The 23,474-nt window shown below is 53.6% G+C and overlaps 1 protein-coding gene across 4 annotated transcripts; it reads left to right on the top strand.

The window, feature by feature from the left end:
- Positions 1 to 1,808: 1,808 nt before the first annotated feature.
- FGF8 (fibroblast growth factor 8) lies at positions 1,809 to 7,402 on the top strand (the record flags this gene model as incomplete). 4 transcript variants are annotated; one of them, XM_082673566.1, is made up of 6 exons in its annotated part: positions 1,809 to 1,840; positions 1,935 to 1,971; positions 2,500 to 2,586; positions 2,844 to 2,991; positions 6,164 to 6,270; positions 7,112 to 7,402. In XM_082673566.1, the coding sequence occupies 6 exons, from the start codon at positions 1,809 to 1,811 to the stop codon at positions 7,400 to 7,402; spliced, it is 702 nt and encodes a 233-aa protein (XP_082529692.1). The 4 variants fall into 4 exon arrangements, with proteins under 4 accessions (XP_082529692.1, XP_082529691.1, XP_082529694.1 ...); XM_082673565.1 differs by having other exon boundaries at positions 2,811 to 2,991; XM_082673568.1 differs by lacking the exon at positions 2,500 to 2,586.
- Positions 7,403 to 23,474: the final 16,072 nt, after the last annotated feature.

The following is a 23,474-nucleotide window of genomic DNA, read 5'->3' as shown; positions in this document are numbered from 1 at the left end:
AGCTAGTAAGACATGGTCCTTGCCAGGCGGTCTGTGTGGGCAAGAGCCAATTGAGGGAACAGACTCCTGGAGGTGGGTAACAGGTGGGCTCAGGAAGTCTACTTCTCTGGGGAGGGATGAGATCTTGGGACAAGTCTTCTGACTCTGTTTTCCCATCTAGACCTCACTCAGTGTTAGCATTATGGCTGGGAGTAGGAAAGGTAGGCCACAGAGAAAGGGGAGGTAGGCAGAACTTTGCTGTGCTGCCTACTGCCTCTGGCCTAACGGCTTCCTGGGACCACCCCAACCCCTCCAGCCCAATCCCCAAGGACGTGGCCGGGGCAGTAGGGCAGGGGAGGTCTTGGGTGAGGCCAGCAGCTGGGCAAAGCATCAGTGACTCCACCTGCTCCTCAGAAGTATCTGTCCCAGGGCACCTCTGCCCACCCAGGCTGCTCTCAAAGAAGCACCATGGCTCAGGGTTTCTCAAAGCCCCTGGAGGGAAGAAACGAGCGGCTGGGAAAGGCTTAGACGACTCCTTACCTTCTTGATACTCCCCCTCCCCCACAGTTGACACAAAGCCAGCAGTTCATGTCTAGTACACAGTAGGTGTGTAAATACCTGTTCAATGCACAAATATTGGGACTCTGAGAGAAAAAGCTGGGCAACCTGGATCTAAGTCCCTTCCCCAGGAAAAGCAGCTGAGAGCAGTTATTTTTGCGCCCTCTGCCTGCTTCTTTGGTGGGGGGGTTGAGGGTGGTGGCAGTGACTCTGCGTCTTACCAGGGACCTCTGGGCTCTCCCATAGTTGGCTGTGGTTCCTCTCAAGCTTCAGGCTAGTGTGTATGGGGGCGGGGGGGGTACGGGGCAGGGGTGATGGTGATAATGGGGGCAGGAAGGGGAGGAGAAGATGTTTCTCCATCTCAGGGCCTTCTTGGAGACTGAGCGAGACAGGGGAGACCGGCAAGGCAGGGTACTCAGCCGAAAGATGGGAGTGGGTGTCGGGTCCCCGACGCAAGCATGCACTGACAGAGAGGAGCGCACAGCAGTTCACTCCAGTGTTAGCAGCCACTTGCAGGCGGCGGGCCCAAGCGAAGCACACAGTAGGCGGCTCAGAGAACCGCCGTATAGCCTGAGGCGTAAGTGGACAGGGTCCCACGGTGGAGACCGGGCACCTTCCCACTCGGGCTCACCGGCGGTCCAGGAAGCTCCAGCCGAGGGTCTCGGGACTCCACGGGGTGGGAAGCCCGAGGTGCCCCCCATCCCCGCCCGCCTGGACCCCAAGAGCGCGCCAGGGGACAGGCCGGGGTTGGGGGGAGGCGCCCACACCGGCCGCCCCCCCCCAGACGGTCCCCAGACCCCTCCCCTCGCCCAGACCCCCAATCCCATACCCGCCGGCCGCCCCGCCCCGGCCCGCCCCGCCCCCGCCCCGGGCTGGGTCCCGGCCCCCGCTCCCAGCCGGGGGCTGCGGGCTCCGGCCGCCCGCCCCGCGCTCCCCCCTCACGCCCGGTGCGGCGCCCCCCGCCGCCACCCTCCCCTCCCCTCCCCCTCCCTTCCCACTTACCCACCCCCCCCTGCCGGCCCGTTACCCTCCCTCCCGCTCCGGCTCCTCAGCAGCCAGCGGCCACCGGCTCCGGCTGCGGCGCAGAGGCACTCGGCGCGGCGCGGCGAGCTCGACATTCCCTGGGACCTAAGGAGCCGCGTCGGGATCGCCCGGGCTCCCGCCCTCGAGCCTTCCTCCGCCGCCGCCGCCGCCCTCGGCTCGTCTGTCCGCGGCCTCCCGCGCACCGGCGTGATCCCGCCGGGGCTGTGCGTGCTCCCCGGCCGCGCGCCATGGGCAGCCCCCGATCGGCGCTGAGCTGCCTGTGAGTACCGCCGCCCCGCGCCCCCGGCCGCGCTCCCGCCCGCCCGCCGCTCACCCTGCGCCCCTCTCTCCCCGCCCGCTTTTGTCTCCCACAGGCTGTTGCACTTGCTGGTTCTCTGCCTCCAAGCCCAGGTAAGGCGCGCTGCGCGGAGGCGGGGGCCGGAGCCGGCGGGGGACGCCGGGGGGCAAGGTCGGGCAGGGGCAAGAGGACCGACCCTGCGGCCGCGCGGCGGGCTGGAAGGCACCTTAGAAATGCAACCCCTAACTACCCCGAGGAGGGAACTAAGGAACAGAGAGGTAGCGCCTGCCTAAGGTCACACAGCCAGCGAGTGGCGAGGCTAGAACCCGAGGTCTCGGAGTCCAGCTCTGTCTCCAACGCCTCCCAGCCAGGTGGGGGTGGATGGGGAACTCTGCGGGCAGCCACACCCGGCCGCCGAGGATGGAGGCATTCGGGGCCCGGGGGCGTTCGTTGTCAGAGGTACGGTGACTGTCTCAGGGACCCTCTCCGCGGCTCTCTGGGGAGGCTTGCGGCGGGACTGGCCGAAGGATCAGGTGCCTAGGTCCTCTGCGGTCTCAACATTTGCTCCGTGAATTTGTCTTTATAAATGTCAGGGGTCGGGCAGCGCTGCCTCCCGACTTAAAAGCGCCCTGCTCTTCTAGGAAGGCCCGGGAGGGGGGCCTGCGCTGGGCAGGGAGCTCGCTTCCCTGTTCCGAGCTGGCCGGGAGTCCCAGGGTGTTTCCCAACAGGTGGGTCCAGATCCTTCTCCATCCCGGGCTCATCCATGCTAGGACTGGTCTGTCCGACTTTCCTGGGTGGGGGTGGGGGGCGGGTGGCCTGAGCTGGTATGTTGGGGGGACCCCAGCCGGCTGCCTGGGGCAGTGGAGGGAGGTGCCGGGTGATGGGGGCCACTTGGGCCCCTGGGCAGAGTAGCATTATAATGGCGTGTTGTGTATTTTTCAATTTCCTAAAGGTAACTGTTCAGTCCTCACCTAATTTTACACAGCATGTGAGGGAGCAGAGCCTGGTGACGGATCAGCTCAGCCGCCGTCTCATCCGGACCTACCAACTCTACAGCCGCACCAGCGGGAAGCACGTGCAGGTCCTGGCCAACAAGCGCATCAACGCCATGGCAGAAGACGGGGACCCCTTTGGTAAGGCGAGCTGCGCTGCAGTGGGGTAAAGGTAGCCTGTGGAACGGGCCCCTCTTCCCCAGGCTGCCCTGCTATGACTGGACCTACCAGTCACATCTGCGCTGGCCAGAGGCCTGCACACTCCCCAGCTCAGAAGGGAAGGAGTTAAGGCGAAAAAGTATCTTGGGGGTCAGCTGGAGAAGAGAGGGTTGGGGAAGGGACCTCGGGGAGTACTCGGCCCACAGGTGCCCCTTCCCTGCCCAGCAGATGAATGAATCCAGGAATCTCCCTTTCCACCTCCCCCTTTCATACCCCTCCCCACTGCAGGTGGAGGCAGAGGGTTCAGGGGGAGGGGGCCCAGGTTTAAGGGAAGTTCTTGAAAGAGGATATGTCGCCAGGGCCCACAAAAGGAGAGTGGGAAAGAGAAGGGAGAGAAATCCCTTCAGCTCTCCCAGCTTGGGGGGGTGTTGCTGTGAACCTTTAAATACTTTGATCAGAAGGGTCAGTTACACATGGGGACTAGGCTAGGAAAAGGGTCCTCCCCTCTGCACTTGTCCAGGAACCCAGGCGGTCAGTCAGAGTGGGGCTCCTGGCTGCCGGTGGGGTGGTGAGTACAGGGAGCTACTGCGAGGTAGAGAGGCTGAGGACTGATTGATTTCTAAAGCATTCAATATTCCTTCCTTGAAACAAGGCCAATTTCCAGAGTCCTGGATGTACCAAGAGAAAAGCAAGCCCTCTGGGCTGCTGGTGTTGTTTTTAGAGAGCGATTATTGTGAGTTTAAAAACCTTTAAATAACGACCAAGTTAAACAAGCATGAAAGGAGAGGGGAAGACTCTATTAAAATGTAATAAAAAGGTGAGGCGTTTTAAGAGCTAAGAAGAAAAATGAAGAATGATATAAAACAGAAAAAGAACGAGGCTTTTTTTCAGATGTGGAGTTTGAAAGGAGTTGCAAGTCTGTAAATGTTAAAAAAGAGGTTCAAGATTGTTCTCTATGAATCTCTGGAGAGACCCCCGCGTCTGGCAGAGCGATTAAAACTCTTCTTACTTTCACCTTTTTTAACATTTCCTGAATACTTTCTCCTCTTCTCGAGCCAGTTTGGGGGATCGAGTATGTCTCGCTGCATTTTTTCTGCATCGACGTAGCTGACTTCCCTTCAAAGCTGGAGAAGGAGACATAATTTTCCTGGGATAAATCTGTCACTGGGGTGGAAGAATAGGTTTGAAAATGTTAAGCTTTCCAAAAGCCCAGTCGGGAAAGCTGCCGTAAAGTTCGGCCCCAGCTCCCCAGATCCATCCAGGAAGGAGAGTGGGGGCTTTCTGCGGTGGGGTGGGGCTGGGGGTGGCCTGCCTGGTGGCCGAGCTCCCCCGCTGGGCTGGCAGGGCCAGCCTACCGTCCCTTTGTCCCTCCAAACTGGCTACTTGCTGCCCTTCTTAGCTTCCAAGGAAAGGGAATGAATGCCTGGCTCCTCCTGGGTTTACTCCCATTGGAACAAATGGTCCAGCATCCTTGGGTTTTGGGGAGGGAAGAAGAGGCTAAGCTGCTCATGGGGGAATTCCTCTTCAGACATCAGAGGTCTGTTGCCCACTTCTCTCCTTACAATTATAGGAGGCTTCCCAGTTTCCCTGGTCCCTGCCTGGTGAGCAGGAGCTGGAGGGCCCAAGAGCAAAGGCTTAGGGTGTATAGCCAGGACAGGAAGAATCTGGGGGAGAACAGCAGAGAAGTCCCAGTTGCTTCCTTATGGGCCCCAGGAAGGGACAGAGGGCTCCATCCCTATCTGCCCTGTTTGGCCAGAATTTCAGAATGGAATCCCCTCCCATCTTCTCCAGTCGGTGTCCTTCCTGGCCCTTAAAAATAGTTGCTCCTTGCCCTGGAAGGCAGACCAGGAGAGGGATGAGCAGACTGGCTGGGTCCAAGAGGAGGTGGGTGGGAGGGGAGGTGACAGCTGCATTTCCCTGGCTGACTTGGAGCCAGACTGGGGACTTGGCTACTGGGTCCCAGCTCTGTGCTTCTGTGAAGGGGGGCAGGTAGTCACAGGCTGGGCCGTGAGGGCTGCCTTGCTGACCTGTGCCCATCACCTCCCATTAGTTTCAGGGACAGAGAAGGTGCCACCTTGTCAGTACAGGCTGGGAGGCAGACCTGGGAGTACCCAAACTTCTTTCTCAAGGAGGGAAAAGGCTGCAGTAGGGAGGGCAGGAGACCCAGCCCCTTCTGTCCCATCCCAAACAGCTAAGTCGGTCCCCACTCCTTTCTTGGTGACAGCCTCAAAGGGAGGAGTTGTGCAGAGAGTGGACAGGGACCAGGGCTTCTGTGGCAAGCTGGCTGTCTAAGGGGAGAGGGGAGTGGGAAGAAGGCACAGAATTCAGCTCCCTGTCTCCTGGCTCTCAGTGAGAGGCAAGCACACCTGATTTTCTCTCCTCCTCACCTACAGAAAGTGTTTGGTCACTGGGGTGAGAAGCCCAGTGCTGCTGGAGGGTGAGAGAAAATATTATTGAGTTGTTGATTTCTGAACACTGGGGCTGGGGACTGGGGTGACTGGGAAGCGTGGGGAAGAGATAGCATCCTCCCAGCTGGTTCTGGGAAAGCAGCTGGCCATGGGCTGTGGGTGTAGGGAGAGCTGTCTCATCCCTATCAGCTTCTCAGCAGAGCAGGGGTAGGGTGGTGTGGCCAAGGCTGTGGGTTAGAATCCGAGGCACCAGAAACAAGAGAGAGTGCTTTTATGTTTGACCTCAGGAGTGGAGGTCACCACTGCACCCCAGACATTTGTAATGATCTGTGAGGCATGTGCATATAATATTCTGAGTTGGAAGAATCCTCAGAGATCTTTGATTAGAAGCAGAATTCTAGTCAAATTAAAATTTACTTGAAGCCTCGACATAAAAGTTATTAGTCTGGTTTTAAAAGAGGGTCTTTTCAGTTTGATGGCTCCAAGACCCCTCTGCAGAAACCAGTTCATATGCCATGATCTCATTCACCCCCCTTCTGTAAACCCAGGTAAGGGGACGGTCTGAAGCCCAGAAAGGAGACTTGACTTTCCCAGGGTTGCACAGCATGTTAGTGGCTAGAGCCCACGCCTTGGGAACCTGGCTCTTGGAGCAGTTGCTTCTGGGAAGGGCCAGGTGGGATGGGGACATGGAGCACTGGGGGTCATGGAGCTGCTCATAACCACTCTTCCCCCACATTCCCTGACAGCAAAGCTCATTGTGGAGACGGACACCTTTGGGAGCCGGGTTCGAGTCCGAGGAGCTGAGACAGGCCTCTACATCTGCATGAACAAGAAGGGGAAGCTGATTGCCAAGGTGAGGTCTTAGAAGGAAGGGAGGGGGCGGCTGGGGCCTGGGGAGCAGGCTGGGCTGGCTGAGCTCCTCCAGGATTCCAACAAGGTGGGCAGAGACAGAGGGCCACCTTGGGCTTACCTAATGATTGGATGGTGGGGGAGGTGAGGGAGGAGGAAGCTGAGAGATGAAAAGCTATAAAAGCAAAGGAGGAAGAAGGCAGGCTAGGGAAGGGGCGGGGGGGGGTGGTTGGTAAATTCCATATATCTTTTTAACAAATCGCCAAATTGCTTTGCTATTATGTCCAATTACATGGTACCAGCATTTGGAATGTTCAGTAAGCCGCAGGCCCAGCCCCTCGGCGGAGCTCTGAAATGGCCCCATTAGTCACGGCTCCTCTACAGCCTCGAGCTCCCCGCTTCCTGGGCTTCTGGGGCTTGGGGCTCAGCATCTCCTCACCGGCCTTCCTTCCCCCATAGGGTGGCAGCCCTGGGGCTGCAGGCCGGCATCCTGAGGGGCTGAGGGGGGCAGGTGGGGAAACGGGTGCTAGCAGCTTGGGCCAGACTGGTGGGCAGGAGGCCAGGGTAGGCAGGGGCTGGGCCCCCTCTCTGCCTCTCTGTGTTGGGGCCCAGCCCCTCGGTAGACAGCCATGTGTCACTGCTACCCAGGAGGACAGGAAGTTGCCGGGTGGGCTGTGAGTTGTCAGGGATTAGAGAGCGGGTGCCCGGGCAGGGGGTGGGGCTGCCCACCCTGCCATCTGCTGGGGTGCCCACCTGCTGTCTGGGGCCGCCTCCCCTCTGCCTCTGATGGGGGCGGGTTCTGAACAGAGCCCGGTGACACCATGTCTGGCCCCCCCTACCTGCAGAGCAACGGCAAAGGCAAGGATTGTGTGTTCACGGAGATCGTGCTGGAGAACAACTACACGGCCCTGCAGAACGCCAAGTACGAGGGCTGGTACATGGCCTTCACGCGCAAGGGTCGGCCCCGTAAGGGCTCCAAGACTCGGCAGCACCAGCGCGAGGTCCACTTCATGAAGCGACTGCCCCGCGGCCATCACACCACAGAGCAGAGCCTGCGCTTCGAGTTCCTCAACTACCCGCCCTTCACGCGCAGTCTGCGCGGCAGCCAGAGGACTTGGGCCCCCGAGCCCCGATAGGCCCTGCCCGGCCCCTCCCCGCCGCTCCCAGCGCCGGAGGTTTCCTCTGGTGCAGGATGAGGTCTGCGCTACTGAAGGCTGGGGAGGAGCTGGGGGAGCCCTGGGCCCTAGTTGTTGATAATTGTTTGCTGTTGGGTTTTTTGTTGTTTTTTTAAACAAAAGAGAGGCTCTATTTTTGTATTCCACTTGGCTGTGGCGTCTGACTTCTTAACTCTCAGGAAGGCCAAGTGAGTGGCCTAGACTGGGATTCCAGCGGGGGTTTCTTGGGGGTGGGGGGCTTTTTCTAGTCCCGCAGAGGCGCTCCTGAGACCCCAGCAGCTTCAGGGTAAGACTGCTAGGCCGCCAGGGGCTCCATTGCACCCCCAGGTGGGGGCAGAGAGGAAAGAGCCTGAACTTTAGGTCAGATCTTTCAAGGGCGGGTGTCAGTGGAGGGTGGTTGGGTATTAGTTGCTATTAAATGACTGAAATATTTATTTAACTGACGTATTAAAAATGTGTGTTGGAGAGTGAGTCCTCCTGGGGTCAGCGCCCTCCCCCCGCGCTGCCCCAGCTGGCAGGCGGCTGAGAGATGCAGCAAATCAGGCAGCAGCTCTGACTGCAGCCTCCCTTCTACCTAAGGATCCACACCTGTTGGCCGTCCCTATCATTGTTGCTGGAGGGGTTTTCTTGGGAGGACAGAAGCAGGGAAAGGAGCAAGAAGAGGCTCTTAGCTGGTCCTGGGACCTCTCAGACATGGGCTTTTAATAGGAGTCATTGTTAACACTTCCCCAGGCCACCCCTGGGCCAGAAATGATGACTTTGCTAGGACTGGAGTTGTAATCATGGATTCAGTGGGTCCTTTAAAAAGTGCCTTTCTGTGTATGCCTCGGTCTGTGTGGGAGACAGATCAGAGATGCCAGAGCTAGTTCTTTCTGAGTACCAGGCTCCAGAAAATGAAAGAAGAGAGCAGCTGCCGGGGTCCAAGGTGGAGGTATGTTGGAGGGGGGCTGCCAAGGCTGGTGTTGACAGTCGTGACATGAAACAAGTGTTAACTTTGGGATATCTGGTTAGAAAGCTATGAGCAGAAGGTGCTGAGCTCAGGCGCTGCAAAAGACCCCAGGGGACTGTGGTCCAGGGAGAAGCTGCCAACCTTGGAGAGACCAAGCCTAGAGGGAGTGGAACTGGCATTGGCCGGGAAGGGAAGCTCACAGGCCTAGAGCAGAACTCATCTCTGGCCAGGGGGGGAAGCAGCAGGTGGTAAGTCAGAAGGATTAGCCTGTGAAGAAGGACTGCTATGGATGAAGGAAGACCAGGTCATGCTATGACAATGGTAGAGCAGGTCATTCATGGCGTGGGCAAGAGGACTGGCCTGTGGTGGGTGGAGGGGTGGGTTCTTGGAGGTGGACTGGTGAGATTGGCATCACACCACCCGGAAGAGAGCCCAAGCCCAGAGGCAGCAGGTCTCCTGAGGTCAGAGCTGGCCCAGTCATCATACCTGAGCTCTCATTCTGGTTGCTTCCACTGCCTTCTTTGGGCTGGTCCCATAGCATAGTTACTGGACGAATCCAGAAACCTCTTCCTTCTGGGCCTCTGGTTCTTTGGGTGGAGGGCAACCCAAGGCTTCCTAACCACGTGGGCCTCCAAGAGTTGCAGCCACAAATCCCAGGCTCAGGCCATCCAGATGGATCAGGAATCCTAGGGCCCAGTGGGAAGCCTTGGAGAGGTTGGGGTACCATGGGGCCTCTTCTGGCCTGCTATGGGGGTGAAGGGCTCTGGACAGAATAGGTTTCTCCTGGTGCATAGATACGGAGGATGTGGGGAGGGGGCTCTAGACATCTCTCTTCCAGCTCCCCCAGCTCTTAGTGCCTCCTCTTCTGCTCCATCCCCTCCCCTCCCCCTTTAATTAATTCTGGGTGAGCAGCCTGGCTTTATTGTGCAAGGAGCTGGGGTCTCACTGTGGGAAAAGTCACACCTTCTGAGCAGCTTCTGATGCCATGCAAATGAAGAGACCGTCCAGGAAACGCTTTCATCTGCACGGCCGCCTGTCCAGCCCCCAGCCCAGTAATTACCCACATTTCATTTGTTTGAGAGCAATTCCTGGGGGAAACCACAGGGTAGGAGGGAGTCTGGGGGGTGGATGGAATGTCAGACTCTCCCTGCCTGTGATCCTGGCCACAAAGTGGGGCCAGGCTGGGCCAGGGTGGTCACTGGCTAGGCCAAAGCTACCCTGAAGCCCACAGGCTGGGGATGCCTGAGTACTCCAGGGTGGTGGGGTGGAACTGTGCAACGGTTGCGACGACAGAGAAGAGGTGGGTTGTCCAGAGAGCCGGACCTGCCTCATGGAGAAGGGAGAGATGACTGATGGGGGAGTAGAGGTGGACAGGAGGGTGGTGGTCTTGTCCTTGAGGTGACCTGAGGCTTTGGGAAGGGGTTGACTCCCAGCAGGACCCCCAGCCAGGCACCCTGGGGAGCTGAGCCCAGAGCAGTGGGGCTGCGCTGGGCCGGAGCACCCACTACCTTGTTTATCTTTGCGTTGCTGCCTCCACAGAGCCCTCGCTAATGGGGTTTTACAGCCCACTCAAGCTGCAACTGGCCAAGAATCAATCATTACCGGCACTTAGCGGTTTGATAGTTAACAGCCTGAACTGAAGCCAAACTGGTTGTTAACTGTGATAACAACTGATTTCAAGGGGTTATTGCCGGCCCAATATGCTCAGCCCATTTATTTCGGGGAAAACAAGCAGGGAGCTGTTGCAAGGCCCAGAAAAGGGAGGAGGACAGGGCTTTCCTCAGCCAAAAGGCCTGCCACTCTGTCTAGGAGTGGGTGCTGGCTGTGAGGACCCTGGGGGCCGGCTGAGGTGTCCGTGGAGGCCTGGCCTCCCAGAGGATCTGAGGATCTGTGTGCGGGCCCAGGTGATCCACGCAGAAGGCCCTCTCCAGTCCTCCCTTCTCCCCAGTTCTGACCTCACCCTGATTCCCCACGTCCCCTCTCCTTCTCTTCTTACAGTAGTGGTCCCCGTGAGGCCCTCACAGGGACAACTCTCCATGGGGAGGAGCCCAGGCCTAGTGGCCAGGCCTCTACTAGTCCCCACTCAGCAGGGGCCCTGGACCTCTTCACCCATTCCTCCCTCTCCCAGGGCTGCCAGAGCCCAGCCAAATCCAAGCCAGAACCTCGCCTTTAATTTCAAAGCCAGTGATGACTCCACCCAAGCCTTGACTAGAAAGGATGCACTAGAGGTCTCTCCTCTCACTCCACCAGGTCCTGTCCATCCCTACCTGCTACCCTCAGCTGAATGGCAACAGGTGAAGCTATGGCCAAGCATCTTTCTAGAAAGCTGCTGTAGCAAAGGACCCCAGGAGTTCTCCACCATCTACAGATAGACAACCCGAGGCCCAGAAGTCCCACAGCCAGCATGAAAGCTAGTTTGAAAGATCAGGTCTTAACTCCCAGACCCAGGCTGCCTCTTGAGGACTGCAGGTCTTACTCTAATTCATTTATTCAGTCAATATTTATTGAGTGCCTATTATGTGCCAGGCTCTGTTCTGGGTAGAGGGGACAAAGCAGGAAATAAGTGACAAAAACTCTGTCATTATGGAGCTCAAATTGTAGCAGGAGGCTGTGGGTGGGGTGAGAACAAACAGTGTATAGTTTATCAAACCCTGGCAACCACTACAGAGAAAAATAGAGGGAATGAGTGTGGAAGGTGGGGTAAGGTAGTAGCGATTTTAAGTAGGGTGGTCATAGAAGGCCTCACTGAAAACTTAATGCTGGAGCAGACACCTGATGGCGGTAAGGCATGCACCTATCTGGGGGAGGAGCCATCCAGGTAGAGGGACCAGCGAGTACAAGCTTATAGCATCAGGGGAAGAGGAGGGAGGCCAGTGTGGTTAGAGCAGAGTGAAGGCAGGATACAGGTGTAGTGTGTGTAGTATGAGTGTAGTGGGGTGGGGAGAATGATGGAAGCTGAGATGAGGCATATAAGTAGTGGTGATGAGGACAGATCATGTAGAGCCATTGAAAAGACTTTAGCCTTGAGCCTGAATGAGACAGCAAACCATTGTGGGGTTTTAAGCACTAGAGTGACATGATCTGAATTAAGTTTTGTTAATAACAAGATTGCTTTGGCTGCTCTGTTGAGAATAGACAGCAGTGGGGTAAGGGAGACTAGTTACGAAGTTTTTGCAGTAATCTTGGCGAGGAATGATAGGGCATTGGAGGTGGTGAGAAGAGATTGGAATTTGGGACATTTTTTGCAAGTATGGATGTGCTGATGGTTTGGGTGTGGTTTGTGAGAGAAAAAGAAGAGTCTAGGGGTTTCCAAAGTTTCTAGCCTGAGTGACTGAAAGGATGGAGAGGCCCTTTATTGAGATGGAGAAGATTCTAGAAGGGGCAGATTTTGAGGGGAAGAGTAGGAGTTTTGTTTTGGACATGTTAAGTCTGAGCTGACTAAATAAATATTCAAGTGGAGATGTTGAGTAGGCAGTTGTATGTGAGTCTGGAATTCAAGGGAGAGGTCTCATGTGAAGATATAAATTTGGGAGTATTCAACTCACAACTTTTAAAGCCAGGGGATGGAATGGATTTCCTAGGGAGTGAGCGTAGCCAAAGAAGAGGAGAGAGCCAAGCCTGAGCCTTGGTATCCTCCAAACAATTAGAGGTCAGGGTGAAGGGGGGGAACCAGCAAATATTGTGGCCCATGAGGTAGGTAGGAGGAAAACCAAGAGGATGTGTGTCCTGATGATATAGGAAAAATACACCAGTTTCTGAGCCCAAAGCTTTAAGTGGGCTTTGGGTAGAGTTTTACTGTCATCAACTGTCTCCCTTCCCTCCTATCCCCGACCAATCTCAGGGCCAAGAGGATGCAGCCAGCAAACAAGGGGGTTGTTGATTTCACCTGGGGGTCTCCTTGACTCTTCTTTCAGCCTCCCCCTGCCTCTCATCCTGCCGCCTTTACCTCTGGAACACTACTCAAATCTAGTCCATCTACTCTTCTGTTTATCTACTGCCACCTCCCTGCTCCAAGGCATCATCAGCTCTTGTCTGGCTTATGGCAACAGCCCCCTAACTGCTCTTCCTCTCATATCCCTCTACAATCCTTTCTGCACTCAGTAGCCAGAATTTCCAAAACATAAATCTGATCTTGTTACTTCTGCCATATCTAGAATTAAATTCAACTCCTTTTCCATGGCCTGAAAGGTCTCCTCCATGCTCGGGCCCTGTCTGCCTATCTAACTGTATGGCTTAACCTCTCTCCCTTTCATCCACTGCACCCCGGCCACACCTCCTTCCAGCTTCTCAAACAAGCTGGGCTCCCATATGCTTCAGAGCCTTTGCACTGCTGTTCTCTCTGCTTGACATGCTTTTCCTTTAGGTTGCTGGAGGGCTAACTGCTCATTTTGTAGGTCTCTGCTGTCATTCTCTGCTCTCTTTTCTTTTTTACACTTATTAATATCTGACATTATCTTGTTTTTTATTTATCTACCCATTTTTGGTTGGCCTATTCCTCCCAAGAGAGCAAGGACTTTGACTTGGCTTATGATGAATATCCAGTGACCAGAACAGTGCCTGGCACATCGTAGGTGTTCAGTAAACATTGGTAATCAACTAGTAAAATGAGAGTAGATGTGGAGGCTGTTGAATGGAGAAGGTGCATTGGGGGTTCTCTGCATCCAGGACTTGGGTCAGGATTTAGGAAATGTCTGAAGGTCAGGGAGACTTGAGGATGGTCCTGGGATGGGTGACCCTCTAAGCCCACCTGGACATCACAGTCTTACTAAAAGAGGGTCCAAGGCTATCTGGCACAAGCTCACCTCCTTTTTCTCAAGCCGTAATAAGTGTCTCCTAAACTGGACAAAGGAGCATCTAAGAGAGCCTGTTGGGATGGACGACTCAGAACCTCCCAAAATTCTGCTTCCTTCCCCACCGCTGGGTTTCCATAGCAACCAGAGGATTTAACAGGAGAGAGTGAAGGGGACTTAGGAGCTGGAGAGAGGAGGAGTAAGTGGTAGCAAGACAGATGGGGAGCTGGCAAGAACTCCGAGGGATCCCCAAGTCCCATGTTACTGCAGGAGGTTGTGCCAGTAAGGTCCCTCTGATTGCCCCCCTTCCCCATCTGGGTCTCTTGCTGACCCTGAAGGACTAACTGTCCATCTGCGCAGGCCCTAGGGCTCACCCTCATGTACTCCTCCCTCCTCCCGGCTGGCAGATGCTAGATGAAACAATGCAGATGGCAGATGTTAGTGAAACAAGTTGCGGCCACTGGATCGGTTTGGGAATCTGCGTTCCTTTTCCCTCCCTTCCTTGGCTGCGTATGGTCGGGGAGGACATGGTGGGAGGAGAGTCAGGGCATGAACCTATGCCAAGCGAGGTCCCAAGCTTTGGCACTTGGGGATTAAGGCCAGACCCCCCAGTCATGAAGGATCAGATGGGCTGTAGCTTGGGCCTGGCTGAAGGTGCTCAAACAAGGGTTTGGCCTGGACACTGATTTGAGGGAGTAAGAAGAAGCCTGCACAGAACTCAGCACTGTTTGCAGCCTCCTCCTACCTTGAGCTCAGAGGACCAGAAAACGCCTGGGCCTTGAGCCTGGGAGCAGCAGAATGGTGAGCCCCCAAGGAGCTGGGGCACTGGGCCCTGATACCCAAGCCAACTGCCTGGAGAACCAGCCAGTGACTTTCAAGGGTGAGAGTAACCAGGGCCAACACCAAATTCCAGCTGTCCCTCTGTCTGCCCACAGGCACACAGCTCCCAAACACCCAGGCTCAAACCTCTACCTTCTTGGACTCCTCCTTGTTTCCAGCCACCGACATTTAATCATGTCAATTGGACAGACGTGACCAACTCTTGCTAAATCTTTCTTCATAGGGAAATCCCCCTGTCCCATCACAACCTACACCGGGCCATTTCATGCCCTCCCACCTTGTCTCCCTGCCCAGCCTCTCCCTGGGCTTTTTTGTATCACCTCCCCCTCCCTGCCTCCTGCAGCCCTCAGTAATGAAGAGCAAACTCATAAAACATTCATGGTGGGTAATACACCATGTAGGGTCTGCCTGATCGCAGTTCTGATAGGGGAGCCAGGTCAGTATTGCTGGGTCTTAGGCTTCTGAGGGCTGGGGCTGACTTCTGTGCCTTGGGTTCAAGTTCCAGTGACTTCCATTAAGCCAGGCCCAATCCTCCCTGGCGGGGTGGAGGGTCCTGGGTAGAGTAGAAGAGGGGCTTCCTGAGAGGAGGTGCTAGCAGTCTGGGGAGGGAAAGGTGGCTCCTGGGGGCACTCCTAAGCCAGGCATGACAGGTAGCTGGGGCTCTGGATAAAAGCTGGAGACAAGGTGAGCCGTGACCGAAAGGCTAAAGGTTTGTGCTGAGTGAGGAGAGTCAGGGCCTAAGCGTGCAGTGTCTGGAATGGTTATTTTTGCCTCGGGGAGCCCGGTAAGGCGGAAGTGTGCACAGGTGTGTGAGGGAGGGGAGGGTCCTGTGTGGGTGGAGGACGCTCTCCAGGAGCCTGCCCAGGAAGCAGGCCTCCGGGTGGGGGCAGTTTCATCAAAAGCAGACAGAGGGAAGGGAAGGGAGAGGAAGGGAAGGGAGCTGCCTCTCACTCCCCCCACACCCCTGGAGCGTGCACTGACCACTGACACTAATGAGGCACCCCTCAACCCCACCGCTGAGGCCTCAGTAAAGTCAGAGAAGGAATTCAGAGAAATGGCGCTGGGAGCAGCCAGAAATCAGCTGTGGCTTTGGAATCAGACGGAAGTAAGTTAAATCCTGGCCCTGCTACTCCCTGACTGTGTGAACCTCTCCAGGCCTCAATTTCCTTACCTGCAAAATGGGGAATATGCTCCACCCTACAGAGTTGTCACAAAGAGTGTGTAAGGGGTCCTGCAGTGTGTCCTAGCAAGGGTTCCTCATACATGGTGTCTGCTGTGGGGATGGGCTCTGGGGGAGGGGTCGGGCCAGTTGAGCTAAGGCTCTGGGAGCCCAGGTGTGTACCATGATGATATCCAAGCAGCACCATGAGGAGCCCGGAGGGCGGGCGAATCTTCAGGGGGCTGTGTTCCTGGGCCCGAGGTAGCCAGGAAGCTGAGTAAGATAAAGGGCATGTCCTTCAAGCACATAAATCTGACCTCGCTCTCCCTTCCACTCACCGGAGCAGGTGTGCCAGCCAAAGGCCTGGGCCCCGGAGACCTGGGAGAAGCGAGGGCGCAGAGACGCTGTTGTTCTGCAAGGCTTCCTGCTCACCCCTGAGGCCCTCGTGCAGGTCCTTCCCGCCCTGCTCCTCGGACCCAGCCTTGCCTCCCTCTCCCAACCCCCAAAGCAGCAAGCTGGGGGGAGAATCAAGTCCGAGATGTCTGGAGTTGGGAAGAATTCAAGGAGAGAGGCACACGGAGAACACAGAGCATCAACACTCAAGACTTCTTATCTGTGCTCCGGCCTCTTCCCTTCCCCAGGGCCTCACATGGATATATGACCAACCCACTGGGCACTTCCTCTAAGCCAGGCATTAAAGCAAGTGTTGGGAGGCAACCGTGAGCACGTGAGATGGACCCCTGACTCCCGAAGCTTCCCTTCCAGCGCCGGTGGCCGCCTTTAGACAGTCAACTCTGATGAGGTATGGGAAAGGCCGAGACGGAGGAAGAGCAAGGGTTGGGCGAGGAAAGGGGTCCGGGGAGGAGGGCAGATGGCTTGGGGTTGAGGCCATGCTGGCTCTGAGGCCGTTGGGTGGGAGAACCTCCAGATGGAGCTCAGCTTGACTCCTCTCAGCCCCAGCTCAGTCCCGTGCACAGAGTATTGAGTCGCTGGGGCTCGAGAGGACAAGGCACGGCCCCTCCTTCAGGCCACCCCCAGGTACAGGGGTTCGCAGACGCGTAAACCTGTGGTCGCCGTACCGTGGGGCGTGGACAACAGTGGGTTAGCACCAGGTGCTCCACTGGCTGAATCGTAAAAGCCCTCACAGAGAAGATGGGAGCTGAGAATGAGTAGCTGTGGAATCCTCAGGGTAATTTGTCTTTCCTGAACCTTAGTGTCGTCATCTAGGAGGTGAAAGGTTTGACCTAGATTATTTGTTTTCAAAAAATTTTTAGCGGCAGAACCTTATTTCCTGAGGAAAACCTGTATATATAGGGGGGTATGTCATAGAACAGATGTAAACGATACCTGCTGTGGGTGGTTCAGGGGTCGGGACCCCCTCAGGTTCACCCTTCGTGCCCAACATCCCCACTCGGGCAGGTGGTGAGGGAGATGGGGGCCTGAGCCCGGCAGGGTCCTCTGTGCCTCCAGGGCAAGATGGTGGCAAGGAGACTCTAGAGAGGAAGGGCTGGGTGGGCTCAGGCCACCGCCTCGGCCCTGCTGGGAAGGTGCCGAGCTCTCTCCCTCCTCAGCACCTGGACAAGCAGGCCTGTTCCCACAGCCTCTCAGAGAGGCTCCCATCTCTTCCTGCAATGACCACTCACACCCAGGGATTATCCCAACCAGAAACTTCCATTTGGAACAAAGGTCCCAGGAATGAAACCTGAGCTGCCACAGAGAGGCTCCCAGGTTAACTGGGAAGCGGCCGGGAAAGGGAGGGAAAACTTGCAAAGCACCGGGAGCCTCAGGGAGGCTGTGAAACCTGAAGACCAACGACCAGCCAGCGGACTGGTGCCGGGAAGCTGCCACCGCCTACTGCAGACCCAGGGGTCAGCGGAGCCGAGTGGGAAAACAAGGGGGAAGTGCACCCCCAGGCTTTCCAGGGGAGAGTAATTGGTGCACCTGTGGCTAGGGCCAATATCCCCTGTGAGGCCCTCAGGGCTGGTCTGCAGTTCCTTAAGCGGCCCCCTCCCCTCCTCCCCGCCCCGCTCCCAGCTGCTTCCACTTACTCCAGGGGCCGCTGGGTCGGTCAGTGGCAGGCCTGCCAGGACACCCAAGGGAGGGGAGGGAAGAGTAAGAACCTCAGTTACCGTTTACTGAGAACGCATCAGGTGCCAGGGAGCTGTGTTATTTCTCATCCTCACAATAGCCCAGTAAGGTCAGTATGACCAGTGCCATTTTACCGTTGGGGAAACTAAGGCTAAGAGGAGTTAAGCAATTTACCCCAAGTGGTAGAGCTAGTTAGTGGTTAACCTAGGATCTCCCTGGGGCCTTTGGACTCTGAAGTACTGAAGCACCTTCTGCTTCGCCAGGCTCTAAAGTCTTCAAATCCCTTATTAGAGCCCGAGAACCCCAGTTAATGTCCAAATAAACTCTTTTTTCCCCCTCAAGCCATCGTGTGTGACCATGCAAATGCTGTGAGTGGTCATTTCTCCAGTTTGGATCCTGGTGACCTTGTGAAAGTGATTTTACTGCTCTGGGGCTCAGTCTCCTCATTTGTAAAATGGGATTCATGATAATGCCTACTTACAGGTGGAGGCCCAAAACGGTAGCACAGATAAAGTACTCGGAGCAGTGCTGGGCAGAGGAAGCACTCAATAAATGCTAGTCTTGTTGTTAGAATGATTCCTCCCCCTTCTGCCCAGGAGCCCAGAGCCCTGAAGAAGAAGCCCTCAGCGGGCCAAGTGGATTATCCCAAGCTCAACCCCCACCCTGCCTGCCTCTAAGGGTTCAAACGTAGATTAGAAGGAACTTCAGAGGGCCAAGGACTTTGAGTATTCTGGGAGCCAACAGGGAATCTTTTCTTCCACCTCCAGAACAGCTCCAGGCCTCCAAGTGGCTGAGATTGGCTCTTAGCTGAGCTACTAGGCTGCTCTGGTGTGGCTCTGAAGGCAGACAGCGAATCCCAACCCAGCAGAATGTTTCGTTTCAGAGGAGCCTTGAAGTTGATCCGACCTGGAAAGGGGAAAAGGTAAGGTGGTGGGCTGGGTCCCGGGGGCTGGGCTGTCGTCGTGTGGTACTGCCGAGTGGCAGGCAGCTTTGGGCTCTGAGGAGGAGTCATTTTGCTGTGTTGAAGGCCAGGAGCTTAGTCAGAGGCTGTGGCCTTGCCCTTCACCTGCGGCCTCTCTAGATCGGACTTCCAAGATGACTATCCTTTGGGGTCAGCACCAAGTACTGGTCCTGCCCCATGGGTAGACAGACCCCGCTGGTCCCTGCTCGCTTCCCCAACATCTGGGCATCTGAAGGTCTGGCTGCTGGCTGCCATTAGTGACTGGGGCTTGGACTAAGAAACTAAGGATATCATGTTCAAGGACAAACTTGAAGTCAACGTTTGTGATGCCTACGTTGAGCCTGTGTGGTCAGCAAAGGTGACAACTGAGAATGGGTAGTGAGCTGGGCAGGGGGGCACCTCCCAACATGGGGACAGGCTCCATGTGAAATGTGGGGCTTAAAAAGGATTCTTTCCACTGCCAGGCACCAGGCCCTAGGCTCAACTCCACCTCTCATCCACAGGGAAAGCAATTATTTTGTTCTTGTTTCTGGGGAGTTTACAGTCTAGTAGGAGAAACTGCATATACAAATGATGGTCAGATATCAAATAGGTGATTAAAAATGTGTGTGCTTTTCAATTTTATTCCAACTGTTCTGTGAGGATGAGTCAGATAGTATTACCTTTTAAAAATAAGAAAATCGAGGCATGAATGCAATATCGATATTGTTATTGAGTCTATATTCATAAATGTTTTAAGCAAAGTGCTTAGATACCAGGACCACAGTGCACTGTTGTGTGTGTGTGTGTGTGTGTGTGTGTGTGTGTGTAGTGTGTTCACATAAATATTCTTTAGTGAGTGCCTAATGTTTCAGGCAGTGTTTACATACTTTATTTCAATTATTCTTTCTACTGACCTTCTAATGATTCAATGTGCTAGGTATCAATATTTCAAATTTACAGAGGAGGAAATTAGACTTGAGCAAGGTTAAATAATGTCTCCAAGCCACACAGCTGGTCAGTGGCTGACCCAGGATTTAAAGCCAGATCTGTTGACTCTAGTCTTTCCAATCTGCAAAGCACGCCAATGACTAACAATGCAGAGCAGAATGTAATGGAAAAAGTTACCTAAGACAGGTACCAACATGGTGCTAGGGAATTTCTGGGAGGGAAGAGTTCCCCCCTGGTTGAAAGGAAGAGGCATTAAGGAATAGAAACTTAACTTGCCCAAGGTCATACAGCTGATTAACCAGGAGTCAGGTAAAATTCAGGAGTCTGGGGCTTCCCTGGTGGCGCAGTGGTTAAGAATCCACCTGCCAATGCAGAGGAAATGGGTTCGAACCCTGGTCCAGGAAGATCCCACACGCCATGGAGCAACAAAGCCCATGAGCCACAACTACTGAGCCCTCAAGCCACAGCTATTGAGGCCACGTGCCACAACTACTGAAGCCCACACGCCTGGAGCTGGTACTCTGCAACAAGAGAAGCCACCGCGATGAGAAGCCTGCGCACCGCAATGAAGACACAACGCAGCCAAAAATAAATAAATTAATTAAAGTGTGGATTAAAAAAAAAAATTCAGGAGTCTGAATTCCAAGATCAATACCAGTTTTGAATACTACCGACAATAAGTACTTTGAGAGGAATTCACCTCAGCCCTGTTTTGTTAAAGATAAAATTCTGAAGTCTTTGAAAGTCCCTCAGAACCTGTGTGACATTTGGATGAGCTGAAAGCACATGCAAAAAGTGGGGAGGAAACCCACTTCTCCCTCTCCTGGGTGCCAGAGCAGAAGCAGGCCAGGACCCCTCCCCAGCCCCCAAAATGTTGGGGCTCATTCTGCAATCTTCCTACTACAGAGCAGCCAAAACAAAAATTTCTAAACAAAGCCAAAGATTGTTTCAAGTCACCTGTGTGCTCAAAAATCTTCCCTGTTTCCACTTGCCCACAGGATAAAATTCAAGTCTGCCTACAACTTTCCAAACTTATCTCTTTGTACTTCTGTGGGAGAGTCTAGTGATACAGATCTTTTGACCAGTTCCCAAGTACTCCATGCTCTCCCATGCATTTGTCTTCTCACGTGCTGTTCTCACTACCTGGATGAACCCCTATGTGCCCTTCAAAACCTGAAATTGCCTCCTCCCCATGATATCTCCCAGGCAATCCTCTGTGGGCTCATGTGTTATTCTGTTGAGAACACTTATTGATAACTATAATTCCTCCAGTAGTCTTGGAATATAGTAGGTGCTTCATAAATTTTGGTAAATACACGAATGAAGTCCAATCTGGATGCCTTAGTGTTTGACCTTGCCATTATGAGGCAAATTAGGGGGCTGCAAACATCTGAGGAGACTTGACCAACAATCTCCAGGGTTTTGGATTCTTTGAAGATTAGAAGTAGTTTTAGAAAATAATAATAATAGCTACCATTTATTAAGTGCTTACTATCTACCAGGGACTGTACTAAGTAAGCCCTTTCTTTACACAACTCACCTCATTTCATCCTCACAACACTACTCTGCAGTAGTGGTTATCCCCATGAAGATCTTATTCCCTAAATAAGTTGTTATCCCCATTTTACAACTGGAGAAACTGAGGTTCAGAAAAGTGAAGGAATGCATTCCTTCACTTTAAACCCATATCTGTTGGCATTTAAAACCCAAGCTCTTAACTTCCCAGATTTTCTGCCTCAGACTCCTCCCAGTGTGAACCTTTTCTTCTGTATTAATTGGGAACAAATCCCATTGCTCTTTCTGCCTAGTTAGAAGCACCATTGGCATGTGGGTTCTGAGCTGCATGGCACAGGGACTGGGGTTACACAGGCAGGCTGTGAGCGATCAGAAGTTCCAGCTTGATGTTTGTGCTGAGACCTTGACATGCCCCCCTGAGCGGGGGGTGTCGCTAATCACTTACTTAATGACCACCCCTGGAATGGCCTAGGCTGACGGCTAAAGCAAAAACATAGAAAACAAAACAAAACAAAAAACTGACTTAAGATTGACTGGGGTTTCTCTTCAGGTTACAGGCACTTTGTTAGGAAAATAAAACCCCTCATTGGAAGCTCAGAAGGACTTCACTTCGAGGACTAAACCTGGGTTCTAGCCTGGCTTTTGTTACTAACCAGCTGTGTGACTTTGGTCAAGAGGCTTAACCTTATAAGCCTTTGTGAGTGGGCAGAAAAGTGGGCAAGAACACAGTACACTTAGGAAAGATCCAGATGACATCCAGAGAATGGGAATCTGAGTTGGAGTTTAGGTCATTCCCAGGAAAGAGGCTCCAGAGCTGCAGAAGGTAGTGTCCCAGTGTGCTGCAGGGGCTGAGGGCCCATCGAGGAGCAGGCACCACGAGGGAGTGGGGAAACGGGAGAGGAAAACAAGGGCAGAAAAAGCTGCTTTCCCCGTGTGGGATGCCACAAGTAGGCCCATTCCTAGTCCCTCTGGGGAATCAAGTGGTGGGCATTTAGACACCCCCAGCTTCAGGAAGAGTTAACTCTCCGCTCCTTTGGGCCTCCCTGTACCCAATACACTCTTCTATCTCAAAAGTGGTTCTACTTCCTTTCACTTTAATGTCAACCTTCTCAGTAGAAAGTGAACTCCTGGAAGGAAGGAAACTTGACTTTTTAATCTATGTTCCTCGGCCCCTATACTGACTACCTGGCACAGGGGGTACCATCTAATTGTCTGATAACTGAATGAATTGATGAGTGGATGAATCTTGGGTGAGTAGGAAGAGGTCCAATGTCACAGTAGAGAAAACCTTTAAAGCTTATTACAAAAGAGGAGGGACATTCAAGAAGAAACAGAGAGCTTCCCGGATGGCGCAGTGGTTAAGAATCGCCTGCCAATGCAGGGGATTGGCAGGGACATGGGTTCGAGCCCTGGTCCGGGAAGATCCCACATGCCACGGAGCAACTAAGCCCGTGCGCCACAACTACTGAGCCTGCACTCTAGAGCCCGCAAGCCACAACTACTGAGCCCATGTGCTACAATTACTGAAGCCTGTGTGCCTAGAGCCCGTGCTCCACAACAAGAGAAGTCACTACAATGAGAAGCTCGCGCACCGCAACGAAGAGTAGCCCCGGCTCACCACAACCAGAGAAAGCCCGCGCACAGAACGAAGACCCAGCGCAGTCAAAAATAAATAAATAAATAAATAAATAAATAAATAAATAAAAGAAGAAACAGAATCTCAAATGGCTTGGGGGATTCAGGAGCAGAAAAGCTAAGAAGAATGAGAACATGAATTCACATAGTCCTTGGGGCCATTGTGGCCCGGGAATCCTGGACTGAGTTGACTCTAGGCCATTCTTAGGCCCCTTGGGGAAGATGTAAAGGGAGGTGGCACACAGAGATCAAGTTCATTTTCTCTAGATGGACTGACCATACATCCTGGCTTATGCATATTTTCCTAGAGTAATTATTAATACCTCAGAGTGTCTTGATCCTGGTTTGGATGACAAACTCTCTTTTTTAGGTGGTATTACCCTCCCCCCATCTTTTTTTCTTTTTTGTCGAGGTATAATTCACATGCCACAAAATTTACCCCCTTTAAAGCATACAATTCCGTGGTTTTTTTGTATATTGACAAAGTTGTACAATTATCACCACTATTTAACTCCATGGTTTTTAGTATATTGGCAAAGTCGTGCAGTTATCACCACTATCTAATTCCAGAGCATCTTCATCACCCTAAAAAGAAACCTTGTACCCATCAGCGGTCACTCTCCATTCCCTCCCTCCTCCCAGCCCCTGGAAACTGCTAATCTACTTTCTATCCCTAGAGATTTACCTATTCTTGACATTTCATATATCTGGATTCATATAATATGTGGCCTTTTGGGTCAGGCTTCTTTCACTTAGCATAATGTTTTCAAGGTTCATCTATGTTGTAACCTGAATTAGTACTTTGGAAAACAAATTATTTGGTCACTACGGATAGCTGTTAATATTGTAGCTATTACATTGTGGGTGTTGCCTTGGGGCCAAAGGGGAATTGAAATGGAGGAGCCAGACTAAGATTCTCTTACTGGAAAGGCCATTCTATTGGCTCAAGGCACAGAAACACTGATGGGAGATGTGGCTGAGAAGGAGTCTCATTTAGGATTCTAGACTCTTTTTAAAAAAATTAATTAATTAATTTTTGAACATCTGTATTGGAGTATAATTGCTTTACATTGGTGTGTTAGTTTCTGCTGTATAACTAGCATTCTAGACTCTTGAGTTGGCACATTTATTGGCTTTGAGCTCCGTGACACCCTGATGGAAGTTAG

Source organism: Grampus griseus (genome assembly GCF_964374135.1).
Source record: "Grampus griseus genome assembly, chromosome: 16".
Classification (NCBI taxonomy): Eukaryota; Metazoa; Chordata; class Mammalia; order Artiodactyla; family Delphinidae; genus Grampus; species Grampus griseus.
Note: the sequence above shows the minus strand (reverse complement) of the source record. Positions and strands in the feature narration are given on the sequence as shown.